Genomic DNA, 20,269 nt, shown 5'->3' with positions numbered 1-20,269 from the left:
GAATCACCTGCTCTGAAAGTTCAGCAGCTGTTCCTTGGGCAAATGTCCTGTGTGGAATGGGGGACACGATGGGGACACATGCTGGCCCCTCCTGCTGCCAAGGCAGCGTGTTGTGAGAGGACTTAGGGTAGGAGGGTGTGAACATATGTATTTCCCACCAAAATACTCCATGATGTGGCTGGCAGCTGGGCAGGGACACCATCCCCACTCCCTGTTTGTGCCATTTTTGCCCTGGTTTTATCTTGTCCTGACACAGAAGCAAAACTCACTGGGTTCAAGGCTGACCTACCCTGCTGATATCCTTGGAGAGGGTTTGTACAGCACTGGTCCCTTGCAGGCATTTCCTTTAGGGACTCATAAACTCCAAGGCTGGACTTGCTGGTGGTGGCAGGGCTCCAGCAGATCCTTGCTTGCCTTCATTCCCAGTTTCTGGCAGGTCTAGGGCATTGACTGGGACACTGGGTGAGGATTTTGTGGTTGAGATAAGCTGGTGAACTCCGAGCTGAAGATACTGAAGCCAGAGCAGCATCTGCCCAGCTGATCAGTCTTGCCAGGTGTTTGCAGAGGAAACTGATGCTGAAGGCTTTGCATCTCTATACCCAAAAGAAAGCAAAACCACAGAGATGTTTTAGGGCAGAGAACAAAGATATCTGAGGTTTTCTTTGCTTGTTAGGAGGTAAGACTATGGTTGTGCTTTTAATAAGCTTTTTCATTTTTCAGGCTCTTACCTCCACTGTAAGGAGCTTTTTTGGGCTGATGATGTTGCTCAACCCTGTCCCCTTATCTTCCTATAACCCTTGGGGTTCATACACACCATGAAGATGCAGCAGCTGGAATAATAGCAGCCAGAAAAGGGATGATGGTGAAGGCCCTTTAGAACTTACTTTGGGGAGTTGCTGACCTTACTACTGTCTTCAAAGGCAGAGCAAAGTGCTCTGGCTCTCTGTGTTCTCCACTACTCCTTAAGCCTTCCAGGCCACCCCCATGCCATGCTTCCTCTGGCCATGGACCTGCAGGACCTCAGTGGGGCCCCGTGATGAATCTGGGTTCAACACGGCCCAAATACATAAGGAGAAAAATCCAGTGGATCAACTCAGGAGATTAAAACTGCAGGGTACCTGGAATAGCTGCTGCTTCCTAAATCTCATTAGTGCCACCAGTCTTCTTAATCTCACCCTTTCCTGCCCTATTTATCAGATTTCCAGGAATTAGACCATAAAGCAACTAATTTTTCTAGAGGCTCACACACAGCCCCATGGGTTTTTACCCCAGCCAGCTAAATGTTAGCTGGAAAACCACCAGCAATAAAACTAGCTGCTTCTACCTTCATGCCTTGTGGTTCCTGAATTTATTTAATTCCAATTCTCCCAATTCCACAGGAAGAGTGATGTTATTTTAGGACCAAGTGCTAAGTAAGGACTGTTTTAAAGTGGAACTCTTATGTGCCTTCTGCTCATCGTTAAGTTTTGGAGTGAACCAGGCTGTCACCTCTGTAGCTCATCTTCTAATTAAAAGTTTCTCTTTGTAATGTGAACGGCACAAAAATCTGCTGGACCATCCTTTCTGGCATGTTTTTGCCCTCTCTGTTCCCAAGGGCAGTTTGCTGATTTTGCTTTTGAGGGACCCCCTGATCTGTCTTTTCACCTAAGAAGAAAAATCCCAATGTGAGAAACTACAGGGACAGAAAAACTGCACTAGTAGTGTTTCAGAGAGCCCTTCAGGGCTGGAGGGGATGTTTGTTTAGCTTCTAATGTGGCAAAGAACTTTTATGGAGCAGGAAGAGCTGCATGAGGTTGTGCAGCTTCCTGTCCTGAGGAACTTTATTATGAGATTTTGCCTCTCTGAAAGTCCAGGGTGCATTGGAGGTTACAAAATACAACCTGCTTTTGTTGTACTGACCTGTCCCCTCTCCCCCTTCAAAGGAAGTTATAACTCTAATAGGATTTAGATATTAAAGCCCAAAACCATGCAAAAACCCAAGTAAAATAAGCGGGTTTGCATCCGGGGTTGCTCAGAAACCTGGTGTAGTGGATTCCTGCCTGGGGCTTACAGGCATGGAAAATATTTTCATGGAGGAGGTTCAGGAGTTTTAATTCCGAGGGTCAACGATGACACATCTTTCCCGAATCTCCTTTGGGATATTTCCTCAAACCCCATCCTTTGGACGCTTAATTCTGCCAAGGTCGGATGTGAATACGAGCCTCTCCTGTTCTGGGTGGGCAAGGGATGAACGAATCAATCCTAAGTTCGTCCCTAAGTCCCCGGTGTCTCCCAGAGCCATGCCATGAGCAGCTGTCTGCGTCCCATGATGAGATTTTAATTTCTCTAGCCTTGGGGACTGAATTTATTAAGCCTCTCATGGCCCCTCCTACCGTGGGAGGGACGGCTCCAGCAGCCTCTCTAATACCGGGTGTCACACAGCGGTGCCACCATTCGCGTCCCGGAGTGTCACAGGCGGGGGACACAGCAACCCAAGTGCAGCGGAAAGCAAAAATAACCCCTCCATGTGCATCACGGCGCGGTGAGTTACCTCCTGCCCCCGAACTCTCAGAGATGCTCCTGCCTGCTGAACTTCACCCCTGCCTGCTACTCCCTGCTTGCTTTGAAAGTTAGCGCCGAGGTGGCGAGATTTTTTCCGCTTTTCCTTTGTTATCTGTGGGTTTTTTGAGTGTGTTGGTTGGGATGCGACAGCGGGCGATTGACCCGGCTCCCGCCTGGGCTTCAGCGAGAAACAAAGCGCAGAGAGCCGGAGAATAGGGAGAAACGATAACAAAAGGGGAGGGAAGCGGGTGATGGGCGAGCAGGGGGCTTTCTGGTAGTTTGCTGGGGAGGAGAAGGTGCTCAGCAGTCCTGCTTCACGCAGGGTCCGTGCTGGATGAGTTGGTGTGACCTGTTGAGCGGATCAAGGGGAGCCGGGATGAGGCGTGAGCGGCGGGTGGCTCATGGGGTCGCTGTAGCTGGGGCAGCGGTGGGAGGGAAACGGCGGCTGAGCATTCGCAATCCTTGGGATAAAGGGCTGTTTCCATAGTAAAAGAGAGAAAGGAGCCTCTCTTTCTCTCTTCCCCTGAGCTTGCCTAGCGTGTGAACGGGGAGGTCGACTCAGGAACAAATAACCCGTGAACGGGTAACATCTGGGAACAGCTGTAAATAATCGCGACTTGGTTAGAAAGGCTGGAAGCAACACTGCAGTCCACTATCTGCCCTGATGCTGCAGTCACCCTGGGGGCTGTGATGGGCAACTGTTCAGAGAGCAGCTCAGTTTGCAGCTGAAACAGGATTTGACCCTGGCTTTAGTCTGCTGTTGTCCAAATGCTCCCACATTATTTGTAGGCATAACCACAATTAGCACTGAAACAGGGGAATTTTGGCTTCTGGGAAAGAGTGAATTTTAATTCAGAATCAGGCACTCAGCTGATGTGAACCTGGAGACTGGCACCTGGACAACTTTAAGTTGCAAAGTGCAAGCTTTGATTAGCTGGAGGTCCAGCCCATGGTGTACATCACCTCCTCTTCACTTCTACACTTTCTCTGGGAATCCTGATCTCACAATGTAACATCTCCCCATATAAGTTCTGAGAGATGATACCAGGTGGAAGGACAAGAGAGAGCAGAAATCATTTCCTACAGGTGCTGAAAGATTTTAAGCTGCATTTAACAACAAAAAAAGGCATAATGTACCATGAGACCAGCTGGATTGTAATTAAAAATTGTTCTGAATGTGAAGGGAGCCAAATCTGTCACTTCCTTTATAACTTCACTATTGAAATTTTTAAAAGGTGTGCAAGATTTTCAGGGCAATTTGAAATCCTTGCGGAGAATACAAACACAAAGCTTGTTCTCACGACCAGTCCTGGGACTTCCTTATGACATGACATTGGACCAAGGAGGTGAGCAAATGGTGTCTTTTGAACTTTATGTATCATTTCTGGTGATGGAAACACAGTTCTTTAAATTTAGTTGTGTCAGCTTGTTGTGAGGCTGCCTGCGGCTCACAATGTACCTCTGTGCAAGTTGTTACCATACAGTTTCGCTCAATGTGATAAAGTATCAGCCAAATTAAAAGAGAAAAGTTGATTTATTTTTTCTTCTAGAAGTTTGTGGCCCTTTGAAAATGTACCCTTCTTTTCTCTGAAAGCCCAGAGGCTCTCCTTCAGGCAAAACTTTCAGGTTGTGTGTAGACACTTTCAGAAGCTACCACCCATCAGCTGAGACACACATGCTCCAGCGTGGAGCAGATCCTGCCCATTGGCAAAGCCCCAGCTCGGTGGCTTTGCATGGGGGACAGGGTGCAGGGAGCTCTGCAGCGGTCGTTCCCTGTAGACTGCAACACCATGCACATGTGCAGCAACACCCTGGCCTTGGTCCAAACCTGACTCCGTGTCTCAGGATATCTTGCAGGAAGAGGTCTGTACCTCATCTTGGAGTGACCTCCTGTGTGTTGGCCTGTAGAACTGCCCCAGAGATCTCTGTGGTGTGCAGCAAACCCCAAAAGGGTCTAGGGCTGCATTTTAGGTGAGCAGATCGGATAAAAAGTTGGGAGAAGATCCTTTGTGTTGCAGGTCTTACTGAAAGGAAAGAAAAGAGCTGGTGTGGGTAGAGCAGCTTGGCACTCGTGGCAGGATGAGTCCTGAGGCTGCACAGGCTTGGCTCCACGTTGCACCCTCTGCTCCAGCTACAGGCATGTAGTGTGAGGGAGCTGAGCAACCTGCCTGCACGTGCTCCTCTCCTCAACATCTTGTCCTCATCATGTTATTCATGTGCTGGACACTGCTCTCCCAGCAGCATTCAAGCAGGACTCACAGCTGGCTGCTTTTTGGTGGCTGAGGGCTTGGCATTTTATAAAAACCTAGTAAACAGAGAGCATCTTTGGTCATGTTCCCAGTTATTCTCCCCACCAGCAGGACATTGGCACTTGCTGCATTTCTTTCTCTCTCCAGGAAAAGAGGAGGGAAGTAGAAACATTGATATTTCAGAGGCTTGAACAGGAAGATGTCCTTGCCCATGGCAGGAGGTTGGAACCGAAAATCCCTTTCGACCCAAACCATTCTGTGATACATGGATTTAATGAACATGCCCATGTCCTATTGATCCTATTCCCCTGTCATTGTTTGCCTTACCAGTCTTTGTGGTGTCTCCAGGGAAGAAGGTGTGTTAAGCATGATGAAAACCTGCTGCCAGGGTCAGGATGGACTCTCCATGCTCGTGGCCCAGGTCCTTTCCAGTGGCTGAGCAGCTGTAGTCTATGTGAGTGCACATGATGCTGTAGCAAGAAAGAGATGAGAAACCCTGTCCTGGGACTCACCCTCTGCAGGTCTGGTGCCAAGGGAAGATCTTGGGGCCACCACAGTGTGCCAGCTCTTTTCTTTCATCAACACTTGCAAGGAGAGGTGACAGGGTAAGAGGTTGGCTGTGATGGTGCTGTGCTATAATAGCAGCAGGGAGCACGAGAATAGCAGCAGGCAGGGAAGGAGGGCAGGGCTGGGTGGGGGAATGAGTACATGTGTGAATGAGGCTGTGGCTGCTGCCCAGGGCGGCTGTTTTGACGTCAGCTCCCATGTTGGGTGCAAGAAGAAAGAAGCACATATCTGCAAGCAGGGCACGGGCCGGGAGCAGCTCGGAGCATTGCTGTAGGCCTGCTGGAGTCTCACTGCCTGTGCAGAAACGCTTTAGAGTCAGTCTCTGCCTTACTCTCCTGCTTCATTTCCTCTGTTCTCCAATGCAACTGTGAGCTATTCCTTGTTTCTCCAGCTTCCATCTGCTCCAATTAGGCTGGGAGCCCCTGGAAGGTTTTCAATCCCTGAGACACTTTTACAGCACTCAGCCTTGGTGACAATTACGGGTCCGGTCCTCTCTGCTCCGGCAGCCCCGGCTGCCGCCACCGACTCAGTCTGGTCCTTTCGGCAGCTGCTCTTAATCACTGACCTTACTTTGGAAAGTCTCCAGAGCTGGAGAAATAAAGGACACTTTAGAAAAAGGGGAGGGGGGAATTGGCAAAAGCAGTTGCTTTTTGAAAGACTACTTATTTCTTAAGATGTACTTGCTACTGATTAACCTTTGCTCTGTGATTGCTTTAATTGATTCATGCCTCAAAGCCGTCAGAAAGGTTCTGTGGGGTCATGGTGCCTCTGTCCTAAGTGCTCTCTTTCCCTGCAAAGCTTTTAAGAAGTTTTTCGTTGAGCAAGACCCAATCCTTGCAAGAAATGCAGGTGAATAACGCCAACCCTTTTATCTTCTCCATCCCTCAGATTTTCCAGCCTTCATCTTAGTGCTTTGCTGCTGTGACCTCTTCCTTCCCTCTCTGCTGCCAGTTGGCAACCTGCTACCAGGCTGGGTCTGTTCTATATTCCTCTCTGTTTGGGGGGACAGGGAGGGGTGAGGTTTTGGCCCTTCTGTGAGAATGAGGCACTGTAGGGTTGAGTACTACTGCCCTGAATCAGCCTGTTGGTGCCTTACATGTGGTCCTACCCATGGACCCACCTGTGGCCCCTGTGACTGCTTCATGTCACCCCACATGCAGAATTTCTGTGGCTGTCCCTTTGTATGGCAACAGGATGACAACCCCCTGGCAGTTGTGGCCTCGTCCTCTCTGTGCCAGGATGCAGAAGTTCCTTGAAGGTGAACTGGCAGGGCTTGCTGGGTTTAAGCGATGAATGCCCTTTCTTTTTGGGCTGGGCTTGTGCCCTGGCACTCTGGGTGTGTGTGAGGCCGTTCATCTGGCCTATTTAGACATCTGCCCTTGCATGAGCTGAGTTGGGCCCATTTCTCTTCGCTGGCTGTTCTGGGTGATCAGGGTGACCACTTGACCACAGAGGAGATGGAGCCACAAGGAGTGGCTGAGGGAGCTGGGAATGTTTAGTCTTGAGAAAAGGAGACTGAGGGGGCACCTTAATACTCTCTACAACTACCTGAAAGGAGTCTGCAGCCAAGTGGGCATCTGTCTCTTCTCCTAGGTAACAAGAGGAGAGAAAATGGCCTCAAGTTGCACCATGGGAAGTTTAGATCAGATATAAGGAAAAATTTCTTCACTGAAAGGGTGCTCAAGCATTGGAACAGAGTGCCCAGGGAAGTGGTGGAGTCACCTGGAAAAAATGTGTATATGTGGCACCTGGGGACATGGTTCAGTGGTAGGCATGACGGTGGGGGGTTAATGGTTGGACTTGATGTTAGAGGGCTTTTCAATCCTAATGATTCTATGATTCTAACCAGTCTTCCAGGAAAGATCAATGGAGGAATGAGAACACCCACCCCAAGCTCTACAGCTGAATAAATCACTCGTTTCCTCCAGGATGCTGGGATGTGAGCGCTGCTGGGTGCTGATCCAGCAGATGTGACTGTGCTGTGTGTCCTTGGCCCTGAGGAGGTCCATCGAGGCTCTGCCCATGGGTTATCTGTGCTAATCTTCTTGACTTTGCTAAGCAAACTCCATGTCTCACACTAGCAGATGGATGAAAATCAAATGAGCCATAGAGTCCTGACCTGCTGGATCTTCTTGTACTATTGGCACAACCCTGAACTGGGAAACTGAGGCTCTGGGTGCTGGCTTCGCTGCATCCGTGGTTTGAGGTTAGGTCAGGGGATTTGTGTGTCAGAATATCCTGTTGCTCTGAAATGAGTTCAGAATTTTCTGAGATGCCTTATGCAGAATTGTGGTAGTGTTTAATTAGCTAGAAAGGATTTTTCTCTGAGAACAGCAGCACCACATTCTTACGGTGCAAAAGCTGGCTCTGAAATGAGTTCAGAATTTTCTGAGATGCCTTATGCAGAATTGTGGTAGTGTTTAATTAGCTAAAAAGGATTTTTCTCTGAGAACAGCAGCACCACATTCTTACGGTGCAAAAGCTGGCTAGCCCTCATGCACTTGGATACTGTCAATAACTAAACGGATAAACTTCTGTCTGGTGACATGGAAAGGCTCCTTTCCTCCCTTTTCCTCTCCTCCTTGCAGGGCATTTGGCTCCAAGGCTTGAACTTTAACACCCAGCCTGGGGGAGGGCCAGCGCTTGGGGTCTTCAGCACAGTGGCTGTCCAGGGCCCCTGTCCTTTGTCCAGGCTGAATAGCGCTCTGCAGAGCTGCTGGGCCGAGGTATGCAATCTGGAAACCTCTTTTCTTCTCCCCTCTTGGCTCAGGGACAAAGTCTTCCCCCAGAGATGATGCTTGTGGTGATGCACAGGCCTCGGTGGGGCTGTGGGGCTGGAGAGGGTCCCCCACACTGCGCCCAAATCTCCTCGTCTCCCCTTAATAGCAGGGCACAAAGAGCTGCTTAGGCATTCCCAGGAGCAGAGAGGGACCCAAGCCAGGGCATGCTGAAATGCACAAAGTAGGATTTATAGCTTCAAAGAAATTTTTCCCTCCTTTCTGAGCTCTTTTTTATTTATTTCCAAGGGATTTATTCCTCCTCCTCCTCCCGCCCAGGCAGGCTTTGAGGCATGGAAGCACTTTTTGCCTCCCCACAGTGGCTTTTCAATGGTGGGAGAGCGACTTCTTAGAAAGCTGTGGGCCACCCAGGGGCAGAGCCCGGGGCTGTGCCCACGTGCTGCACAGGGCTGAGCTGAGCACGTCTGCACACACTGCTGCTGGTGACACTGCACGACCACAAGCACAGTGAGAACAAAACTCTTACCTTCTCCTGTTGACCACACTGATGTGTGGGGAGCAGCATCTCACCCCAAACTGGTCATGCTGAGTCTCCATTTTGAGGCTTGACCTGGAGCTCAGTGATGGTCCTGATTCCCTCTTTGGCTGAGCGAAGTAACACCCAGACATGGACATCTCACTGCTGCCATCTGGGACCAGCATCTGGCTGGGGGGTGGAAGGTCTCTGTGTGATCACAGATGGAAGGTAGCTGTTCCTGATCCCTTTTGGGGCTAATTTCTGCCTCTGCTTACCTGTGTTGCTAAGGGGAAGGATGCCAGCTTCCCTAAAGGGCTCTGTCTTTTTGAGGTGGGAACCCAAGACTGAGATGAGGTGCTGTATAACCCAAGAAATGGTTTATAAATAAGGTATATGAAGGCTGATCAGAGTAAAAAATGGAGGAAAGACTCTGCTTAGGGGTCTGGCACCAACAGAGACAAAGATACCTGTCAGTCATGCTCATCTCTGCTATGCTGGGAAAGTGCCCATGTACCCAAGAACACTTGGATCAGATTATGCCTGAGTCCAGCCAAAGACATGGCATTGAAAAAAAATCTTTCTCTACCTCTTGGTTTTCTTTCTTTCTTTCTTTTTCTTTCTTTCTTTCTTTTTCTTTCTTTCTTTCTTTTTCTTTCTTTCTTTCTTTCTTTTCTTTCTTTCTTTCTTTTCTTTCTTTCTTTCTTTTCTTCCTTCCTTCCTTCCTTCCTTCCTTCCTTCCTTCCTTCCTTCCTTCCTTCCTTCCTTCCTTCCTTCCTTCCTTCCTTCCTTCCTTCCTCCCTTCCTCCCTTCCTCCCTTCCTCCCTTCCTCCCTTCCTCCCTTCCTCCCTTCCTCCCTTCCTCCCTTCCTTCCTTCCTTCCTTCCTTCCTTCCTCTTTTCCTTTTCCGCTTTATTCAAAACACTCATTTTGCTCCTAGCAGACGAGAGGGAAAATCTGTTGTAGCACTTTGAGACCCTTTTACAAACATGATGATTTCCCCTTGCCTGTTTCCACATGAAGCTGAAAGCATTTGTATAAAACCCATTGTAAATGCTCTGAGACTTGGACAATAATTTCCTGGGCACACATTTGTTAATATAGCCTGAAAAGTGCTTTGAAAATGAAGAAAAACAGCTGTAATTTCTAATGATGAAAAGTATGATTAAATAAGATTTCTGCAATTGGCTGTGAATAATGAGTGATGACTCCTGGGGTCTGCACCTGGGGACAAACATGCTCTAAACATAGAATCATGAGATGGTTTGGGTTGGAAGGAAACTTAAGATATCTCATTCCAAACCCCGTGCCATGGGCAGGGACACCTTCTGCTAAACCAGGTTGCTCAGAGCCCCATCAACCTGAGCTTGGACACTTCCAGGGATGGAACAGCCACAACTTCTCTGGGCAACCTGTACCAGTGCCTCACCACCCTCACAGTGAAGAATTTCTTCCTAATATCTAATCTAAACCTGCACTCTTTCAGTTTAAAGTCAGTAACTGCCCCAACTCTCTCAGCTTGTCTTCACAGGAGAGGTGCTCCAGTCCTCTGATTGTGAGACACTCTTCAGAGAGGAACCTTGAAGAAACAGAGACAGTAAACAGTTCTAGGGGAGAGTTTTGGGGGAGGAAAAATGTGATTTGTGCAAAAATGTGTTTCAGCTATGCAGCTTTATTTCCTATGATGATCACTCTGGAATAAAACCAGGGATTAAGATGCCTTTTCTATGCTAAATTCTCATGGCTGATGTCGGGTTTTGTTTCAAGGTCAATAGCTCTCACCTTGGAGTGAGGCTTGCTTCACCATGTAGGGGTATGTTTAGACATCTGGGGCTGCAGAGCATTTCTAAACCCGTATCACTCATTCTTAGCCATGGGGGCACCTCAAGGGCTTCTTAAATTGACCCCACAAAATTGATTGGTTGCCTGAGAAGATCTTTCCTTAAAGCATGTATCCACAGCTGAGGCACCTCTGGCTGAGCAGGGGACAGCAGCCATTCCCAGCACAGCTCTTCCTGGATGTCCTCTGTGATGGGGTAAGTCCCTGTGTAATAGATACAGGATTTTGGCAGTATTTGTTTGAAATGGGCTTGATTATTTTTGTCTGTTCAAAATGTGGTGAGGTGTTCCACAATGTAGGGCATGGACCTTGGTGGAAATCTCTCCATGTCTTTGGAAGCCACAGCCACTGCCTGTTAGAGGTGTACTACAACAAATGGAAAGGAGAAGTATTGTCCCTGCAGTCACTGCAGGAGCTGTTATTCCCCTTCTATATCCACATCTGCTTGTTGTTTCCCGTGTTAAGCCTTGTTGTTTCTTTCTGCTAAGGGCTGTGTTCTTCCACCTCAGAGCCAACAGATAAGCAACGCATGAGACATGCCTTGCATGTGTTTGTCCCAGGCTGTGCCACTCCCTGGGATCCCAGATCAGGGCTTATCAAGAAACTGCTGAAGGTCATACTGATAAACTATAATTAACATCTGCCAGGGAGAGGATATAGAGTATATTCTTTATCACAGGGAGATTACAACTATCTTTATTTTATTTGATCTTTTTTTCATTTCCTGGGTTACGCCTCATTCATTTCCTGGAAAGAAACTGAAGGCAGATGATAGTCAAATAAACGGGATGCTGGATGGTGATCAAGAGCCTTGGGCAGACTGTAGGGCAGAAATGCAGGTTTAAGGGATTCTCTTTGTTGACCTTTTCTGGCTAGTGGCAAGATCTATGTGCAGCTCATGATGATGGTGATCAACCGGCAGCTTGCCAGGAAGTTTTATTCCTTTGCTTCTGTTGGTGTGATGCTGCGGAAGAGTGCCAGGGGAAAGGCCAGGAAGTGATCCCCCAAAGAGTGGTGGCAGGAATCTCCAGGCTACGGAGCTGCAGATGCTGGAGAGGCTCAGCTCAGGTTCAAGGAATCTCTTAGTCCTCCAAACCCCTTGGAAACACTGGAACAGGCAGAGTGGGCATCACTCCTTTCTGCTGTCTTTTTACAGATTTTTAGGAGAAGCTGGCCATGCTCAGGGGCTGAGAAATGACCATCTCTGTGTCCCTCATGTGACTCCTGTTACCCATGCAATTTTTTTCCCCCAGCTCTCTTCTTGCAGTGAAGTGGGAAATGTAGGATCTGGAAAGAGCCTGCAACCACAGAATCACGGAATCAAAACAGGTCAAGCTGGAAGGGACCACACTGGGTCATCTGGTCTAACCTCATGGCTCAGGCAGGGTCATCCTAGAGCACATTGCACAGGACTGGGTGGTTCTTGAGTATCTCCAGTGGGAGATGCTCTCTGGACAACCTGTTCCAGTGCTCGGTCACCTGCACAGTAAAGAAGTTCTTCCTCTTGTTCAGGTGGAGCTTCCTGTGCACCAGTTTCTCGACAAGAGCCTGGCTCCATTCTCTTGGCACCCTCCCCGCAGACACTTAGAGGTGAGGTCCCCTCTTGGTCGTCTCATCTCGAGGCATCTGAGGCAATTGACTCTGCTGCCTATGCTGGAGCGCCTCAGCGCCCTCTGGGACAACCGCTGGGACAACCTCTGGGACTACCTCTGGGACAACCGCTGCGCGTGCCAGCCGCTGCCTGCCAGAGAACCGCCGCGCCAGCCCCGCGCCAGCCCCGAACCAGGTCCGCGCACTCCCCGCGCACTCCCCGCACAATCCCCGCGCAATCCCCGCGCACTCCCCGCGCACTCCCCGCGCAATCCCCGCGCACTCCCCGCGCACTCCCCGCGCACTCCCCGCGCACTCCCCGCGCAATCCCCGTTCGCCGGCCCCGGTCTCTCGCGCTGCCCGGGCCGGTTTGAAACCGCCGCGGTGCTCCCGGCTCCGCCCGCTCCTCGCCCGCTCCGCCGCCGTGAGCTTCCCGGTGCTGCGAGGGCTCTGGATTGCTGCTGCTGGGGTGTTTCTCCTTGGACAGCCTGACCTGACCCTCACCCCCGGCCGCAGCTCCGCCGCCGCCGCTGCCGCCTCGCCGGCCGTGCCTTACCAACCCCCTGCGTTGTAAGGTATTGTGTGGGAGAGACCTCGATGCAGGGGAAAGGACAGAAATACTTAAAAGGCCCAAGGGAAAAAGCTATAGGGCAATGGCAAATTTGGCTGCTGTACCTTTTCCCCTTGGATTATGAATGATCCGGCCCCAGCACCCAAAAAGACACAGGTTTTTAATCCTTGCTTATGCACTGGCCTCTCAAGCCCTTTTCTCTTTGCAGTGCTTTCAGCGTTCAGGCTGTGTGGCTGAATATGTTTCCTGATTTTGCTCTCCTTCTCGTTCCTCTCTCATGCCCTCAGGCTATTTCCCATGCTTTTCCTCACTCTCTGCCAAGCAGTGGGAAGGCAGCAGCCCTGTCTGACTGCCTGCAATTATGGGGACTCTTATCTGCAAGCACACAAAGTCTCTGTTTGCCATGGAAAACCTGAGGTCCCTGGGGTTTATGGAGCAGAAAAACATATGTTACTGCTTTCATGCCTCACTTGTTAAGGAGTCCTAAACTTTGGCATCCTACTGATGCATGTTTACCTGGTTGCTCTTTGCTCCCATGGCATTCCGGTGAATGGATGCAAGTTTGCTGTTTCCCTTTATCCATTTAACTTTGCCTGGTAAAGATGGGCAGGAATTGCAGACGATCTTTGAATTTTAAGAGAACTGTGCTTCAAATCTAGATGCAAGGACTGTGAAACCTCTTGCTAAGTCCTGCCAAGGACTGAATTGTTTTTTTGGCTTCTGCATCTGCCATTTGCTTCGGTGTTGTTGATGGGCCCAGTTACTGGGATATTATCTTTCTCAGGATCAGATGCTTGTGAATTCAAATGTCAGTGTTTGATGTGGTCTGAAGCACTGCAGATTCAGCCGGACGTTGGGAGTTTGGGAGATCTTGGGATGTTTTTATGGTTTCTAATTGCCTTTTCCCAGCTGTGGCAGCAGACTGATAATTGGTTACCAAGGATGAAACCAGGAAGGATGAAACCATGAGACAGAGGAACATGGAGAACCTGAAGGGTGACTGAGTGGTAAGGAGGGAGCTAGTGTTGAAGGGAACACAATTACTTGAGAACATAGAGATGAACCTGAGGGCAGAAACCAGGGAGAATATGTGGAGGTAAAAGGGGAGGAGTGATGCCTGTTTGGAGGGGCAGGTATAAAGAGAAGAACGGAGTGCCTGGAGATATGAGTACATTTTGAGCTGAGAAGCACCCTTCCGACTGTCCTTGTGTCTGTCTTTGTTTTCCTCATTCTCACATGGGTCTTGGCACATTGAAGAGGGATTTCTCCTGGACTTGTCCTGGGAGTTACCACTGGGCTGTTTGCTGATACCAGCAGCAGCACGGTGTAAATGCATCGCAACACATGAATCTTGCAGAACTGCAGAGGCAGATGGGCTCTTCGTAGGAGTCACTGGCTTAAGAGTGAAGCAGCCTAAAATTTGATGAATTGTTCTTGGTCTTCCCTCTCCCTGTCAGTTCTTTCCTTTGCATCTCCACACAAGCATCACCTTTTGTTTAGTGCTTTGAGCATGCCTTGTGCTTCGCTCCTCAGCAGAGACCCAGTGGCCCCTGAAGCTGTGGGTCAGAGCTGCTCAAAGGCTCCTATTTGCTAGGTGAGCCCTGTATGCCTAGAGGGAGCAGGAGCCTTGGATCAAATAATGATCTGGGGATTGGCAGGATGGTTTCTGCTTTGGTCAAGAACTCACTGATATTTCTTCCTAAGAACTGATCTCAACCTACCTTCTTTCAGTCTGAAGCCATTCTCTCTTGTCCTGTTACTCCATGCCCTTGTCCAAAGTCCCTCTCCAGCTCAGTAGTAGCCCCTTTAGGTACTGGAAGGTGCAGTAGGGTCGCCATTTATATCTCAATTTACTTGAGTGGAGATATGCTAGAGAACATCTGTCCTCTGTACTCGACAAGATAAAATTTCAGTCTGAGTTTATTGCCTTTGTGGGATTCTTTGGCCCTTTGCAGGCTTCAAAGGAGCAGCTGAATGAGGTAGCTCTCTTGGGGGCTGGGAGAGGAGGGAAAAGGTCTCTGGGCAGAAAAAAGGGAGAAGACAGGAAAAGAGGGACAGATGGATGCCAGCAGAAGCTAGAACCCAAAGCAGGGGACAAGTTATGTTTTTTGAGTCTCTTGATACTGAAAGATCTTATTGCCATACTGATACTGCTTGGACAACAGGGTCAATGGGGATTCAGGGGATGCCAGACACAAAGGTGTTTTGCTCTTCTTTGACCAGCCTCATGTTTTTGGGAGAGCCAGAGGCTGGTGGAGGGGGTTGTGGACAGGAGGTTGTGTTTGTCTCTCCCTCATTCCCCAGCCTCCTCTGCAATGAAGTACCCCTTTCCCAATAACCCATGGGCTTGGCGAGGTGACTTGATTGGAAAGACTAAGGTAGGAGGTAATGAAATTCTTAATTATGGTGGTGTCATAAGTACTCTGATAAACAGATGAATCTCTGATGTTGCCCAGAGAAGTTTTGGATGCCACATCCCTGGAAGTGTTAGAGGCCAGGTTGGATGGGACTCTGAGCAACCTGGTCTAGTGGAACAATCTTTAAGATCCCTCCCAATCCAAAAAATTCTGTCACTGTGTGATGAAGCTGAAACACCTTTCCCTTCCTGCTGGGGGTGAGTCCACGGTGAATTATTTAAGCATTCAGAAGCTCAAGGCCAGATGATGTTTGATACATGAGAGAAACTGGATGCTGCAGGTATCGAGTAGCCTGTGCTATGGGTGAACAGGTGTATCCTGGAGAGACTGTGGCTACCGTGTGCCAAAACCCATGGGAATTGTCATGGAAATTCCAAATAGCAGGTGACTGTGCACTCCATACAAGGATACTCTGAGGAGGAGGAAACATGAACTACAAGGAAAGACTAGAAAAGCTGGGATTGTTGAGGCTAGAGAAGGCTTAAGGGAAGACATCTACATGTGAATACATGAAATACGTAACAAAGGAAGAGTTCACTATATCCACAATAAACAAGGCATGAAGTAATGTCCTTAACTGTAATACAGTAGACAAGACACTGGGAAAACCCCCCCAGTGTTGAATTATAAAGTGAGTTAGGACTAGTTCAGCCTGTCTTGAGAGATGCTGGGATCTCCATCACTGACAATTTCATGAGGGGTAAACTTAACACCTAGGTTTAACACCTGACATGCTGCTGGAGCCAGACAGATGATGTGGGCAGTGTTTCAGGATCTCCATAATCTGTTTTCGTATCAAATCCTGCGTGCTCATAGACAAATATTGATGTGTGAGCCTTGTACCCACACCCAGGAATGTGAGTAACAAACCTCATGGCCCTCTGACAGCAAAACTAACGGGTTTGGTCCAGTGCCCTGAATTCCGGTAGCTGAAGGAGAAGGGCTGAGCAGAAATGGATGCTGTCCTTTGGTGATACGGGAACTCCTATTTTGGGGATCCATGTGACAACCTTCTGGTAAGAGCTCGGAAGGTTCAAATATATTCAGAAGCTGTGGCTGTTGTAACTTGGTAATTGCTGGGTTTAGGCCAGGTGTACTTTAGGCCAGCTGATGAAACCAGCCGGATCAGCTGTCATCTGCACCACATCCCCCCAGCTGTGCTCTGGGAATTCTAGAGCAGGATCACCATCTTGCCACATGAGATTGGCATCAATTTTTTACTAAGGGTGACTTGCTGGTGCCAGGATCTGGTACTGCTGAGCTTCTAGGGATGGCTTGATGCCACCCCATCCAAGTGTGTGTCATTCCCTACTCCTGTCTTGGATGGACAGAAACATCTGTCTCAGGAAGGCATTCAGGGCATGGCATTCTTAACGCTGCATAGTTAGTAGCGGTCCAAATGGAACCCTCTTTTTCTTTCCTTTCCATCCTCTTTCCTGGTACTCCAGCTGCCAATAGGCTGGGGCACTTGGAAAGAGAGTGAGGGGAGCGTCTTTTCTGTTTCAACTTGTGTCTGATGTCTCTGATTTATTTGTGCTTCCTGCAAACTGGTCAGTTATTTGGATGTGTCAGTCTGCAAGGATTTATGCACTGATTTCTCCGAGGACACACTGGGATCCGAGTTATTTCCTTTATATATGTGCGTTTCATCCATGTGTATAGTGCAGCAAACTGTTTATTCTTCCTCTTAAATTTTTGGTATTACATCCGAAAAATTAGGGAAATCTTGAGTCCTAAGCTGGGATTTTGCAGCAGATGTTCCAAGATTTGGACATGGTTGGTGTGGACTCAAGGATGCGATGGCACTTTTTAACGCAACAGAAAAACATCTCTGACTAACTTGACTCTAAAGAAGGACTGTATAATGGGGCTTCTTTGCATGCCCACACAAAACTGTTTTCCTAAGTCTTTCCTTGAAGTCTTACCTTGAAGGTAGTGCCCTGCTGGGTGAAGCAGTCTTCAGTTAGCACTAGTCTCTGTGCTATTTGCTTCACTGTAACTACACCGGTTGCAATTTACCACCAAGTTCTTTGCTTTAAATTATGATTATGAATAGGTCTCCCACATGTACATCTTTGCAGCTGGCCTTTCTACACTTGAAAACCTGTTCCAAGTAAAGTTGTTTCAGTCAGGAAATAATTAATTCTTAAGGGATCAGTCTCTGCAGTGCTGCAGTTTTTCCAGGATAAGAGAGCTGTGTACCTGGGGGTGGGGTTTAGTGCCTTTTCTATATGAGCTTGTTAAACTGATAGCAGGTTTCAAACAGGTCACAGTGATGTTGAATAATTCCCATAGGTAAGCCTAGGCTCAGGTTCATATGACATAATCTGAAATGTGCTTAAGTTAATGAATTCATTTCCCAGAACTCCCTGTATAGGCAAAAGGAGGCAGAGGTAGCCTCAAAGGTGATTCAGAGCACCTAAGTTACAACCAGGAGCACCACTGACTGCTAAGAGGATTTGCAGTGACCATCCTTCCCAGCTGGTCATCTCACTTTGGTATATAAAATTAGATGGGATGTCCTCAGCCTCACTTCCTGCTGGTCTCAGCATCCTCTTGGGAAAACTTCCTCTCCTTTTTCAGATATGGAGAGCTTACCCAACAGTGTCCCCGTAAAACCTGTGGTCTTGTTCCAGGAGGAAGATGAGCTAAAGCCACTCAGATGGAGGCCAGTCCCACCACCCTCAAGAGGCTCAAGTTTGGGAAGCTGAAGGTGGTCCGCCGGCGCTTGCTGCAGCGGTACGAGCACCAGCCCTTCATCTCCTGCCTGGCTGGTTTCTACAGCTGCCGCTGGAGGCGGTACCAGCGCGAAAGGACTGAGCCTGGGAAATGCTGCTGCAACATGGTAAATGAGCACAAAATCAGCACAGACATGGATTTCTGTACTGGGGCAGGGCAGTCTAAGCAGACAAGGGGTTGATGTCATGGAATCCCAGCCCAATATCATTTGGAGCCCGCTGGGATCTGTTGGGCTGTTAGATTTTGCTCTAAATGCTTGATGAATTGCTGTTTCGGTGGCAAGCTCAATTTGTCTGTGCTGCCACACAACTAATAAATGTGGAGTTTGCACCAACCTCTCCTGGCCAGTGAAACATCTCAAAGCCATAGAATCAAATTAAAGAAGTAACATTAGGGTTGGGTGTGCAGTAAGAATTGCAAAGAAGGTTGCTGTACAGTGCAATTTCCTCTCATGTGAGGCGGTAAAAATCCCATTCATTTGGAAGTCATGAGTTTTCCCTGAAAACAAGTAGTGCAGAGTAGGCTTTTGAGGACATTCTCCTGGTTACAAGGGATGGGAATTGAATTCCTCTCCATATTTATTTCAGTTAGAATTCCAACACCAAGCTACATATTTTTAGGGACAGCCTAAAAGTACCTGCCATTTGCTTTGATTGCTCTGGGCTGGCCATAGCTCTGACTGCTTGTCCTTCCTCTCCCTCTCCAGCGGGAATGCATGTTTTTCCCATTGCTTGTTGCAGCTTTCTGCTTTTCTCTGGTCTTTCTGTACACATGGGGTGAAGGTAAAAATGACTACAACGGCTTTGACTGGTAAGTACTGTGTTTTCCTCCTCTCCCACCCCTTGGGCATGACTGGGAAGGGATGAGCAGCCTCTGGAGCAGCTGTGTTGAAACAGGGCACTTTAGTCATGAAGCAAAGATTTGGCACCTTAAACTCTTGGTTACAGCATCCAAATTGAATGTCCAATGGTTCTGGAGGTGCTGAGGCTCTGCCTTTTGCTTGGCTACAATTTTTAGGTGTAAGTGTGGATTTAGGAGAAAGAGGAGAATCACTGTCACAAAAATTGTGAATGAAAGGGACTAAATAACTCTTTTCTTCTCTGAGTCTTTCTTTTTCTCCTTCCCTTTCTCCTTCCCATTCCATGTGAAGAAGTGTAATGGCTGGAATCAGAGGCATTGAACCAGCTCTCTCACTGAAAGAGAATTCCAGGTTCCCAGATTCAAAAGTAAGAAATAATCGTCAGGGATTTATGCACATCTTTTCCTTCTGTAGTATGCAGGCAACAGTTATGCAAGTCTGGCCCCTAAAATTAAATTAGAGCTGCTCAAATATTATGGGAAGGAAAGGTATAATAATGTGTATTAGTCTGATGGTTAATGCAATCAGGGATTTTGGGAAGGAAGCTCTTAATCACTTTTGCATGTTACCAGCGTAGGCTGTTCCTCTGCCTTTCTTTGTTCTATTGTTTAGAAAATTTCAGAATTTCAAGGGACAGGGCTGTTGGTCCCCTCTAGTCCACGTGCTAACCAAAAACATTCTTACAATATTTTATTGGTTTATTTTTAGGTATAACTATGGTAACCTGGGCTTCTGGTTTCTCTGGTCTCTTGTTATCCTGATTGTGGCTGCAGTCTTGTTCGCATACACCTCACTGCTACTGGTAAGCAATGCTCCTTGTAAGCTGACCTTGAAAGCTAAGCATAGGGATGGCTTTAATGTCTCAGACCGAAGCTCAGTCTAGTCCTCCATATGATCCTTAGACAGTGAATGCCTGGAGAAGATCTGGAACACAATGAGTGTTTACAGTACTTTTTCCCCATATCCACCTGCAAATGACCAGTTTCAGCTCAGGGGTCTCTGAGCCAGATGTTTCTGTGATTTCTTTCAATGATGTCCCTTTGATAAATGTGTACAATTCCTCCTTGAACCCAAGGAAAGCTGAGCCAGCAGTGGCTGGATTTAGATTTGGAGGGAACTGAAGATTATTTCTTTGGCAGCAGGGAAATACGGGGCTCTGAGTCAGGTAGCAGTGGTGATACGTCATCACAGCTGAGTTACTCTTCTAATCCTGGATAAAAAGGTTTATTAGAGGAAGGAGAATCGAACTTTATCACTTGACTCACTCTGCTTTGCTGGAGGATGTTCTCCAGGTAGAGGCCATAGATGTGGTCACAAGATGCTGCTGAAGTTAATGCTGAAAGAGGTTCCTGAAATCCTCACTTTTCCACGTCCTGTGAAAGTTTTTCTAGAGTTCTAATCTGATGTCTGCTTTAGTTAGGGAAACATACCAAACCCAAACTTCTCCTAAAATTTCTACTTACTCATCCTTTTCCTCTGTTCTTTCCTTCATAAGAAAGCTCTCAAATTAAACAGACTTGCATCTGTGTTTCCACCTTCTGCATCCAGAGCTATAGGCCAAGAATTCACTTTGACTCCAGGCACTGGAGTCCACATCAGTCTTGTGCCTGCTCCGACTTTCATTTTGAAATGCCAGGTGCTGAAG

General features: G+C 48.1%; 1 protein-coding gene across 13 annotated transcripts in view; it reads left to right on the top strand.

The window, feature by feature from the left end:
* Positions 1–2,404: 2,404 nt before the first annotated feature.
* Positions 2,405–20,269, top strand: part of GDPD4 (glycerophosphodiester phosphodiesterase domain containing 4) — a 38,827-nt gene continuing 20,962 nt past the window's right edge. For 2 of the 13 annotated variants that reach the window (XM_010400996.4, XM_010400994.4), the window contains exons 1-4: positions 2,409–2,521; positions 17,663–17,871; positions 18,472–18,575; positions 19,333–19,426. In XM_010400996.4, coding sequence (XP_010399298.1) covers positions 17,689–17,871; positions 18,472–18,575; positions 19,333–19,426 — 381 coding nt within the window. In that variant the 5' untranslated portion in view covers positions 2,409–2,521; positions 17,663–17,688. The other 11 variants (XM_039561776.1, XM_039561791.1, XM_039561782.1 and 8 more) reach the window with 11 other exon arrangements.

The sequence above is a fragment of the Corvus cornix genome, chromosome 1 (genome assembly GCF_000738735.6).
Source record: "Corvus cornix cornix isolate S_Up_H32 chromosome 1, ASM73873v5, whole genome shotgun sequence".
Taxonomy (NCBI): domain Eukaryota; kingdom Metazoa; phylum Chordata; class Aves; order Passeriformes; family Corvidae; genus Corvus; species Corvus cornix.
Note: the sequence above shows the minus strand (reverse complement) of the source record. Positions and strands in the feature narration are given on the sequence as shown.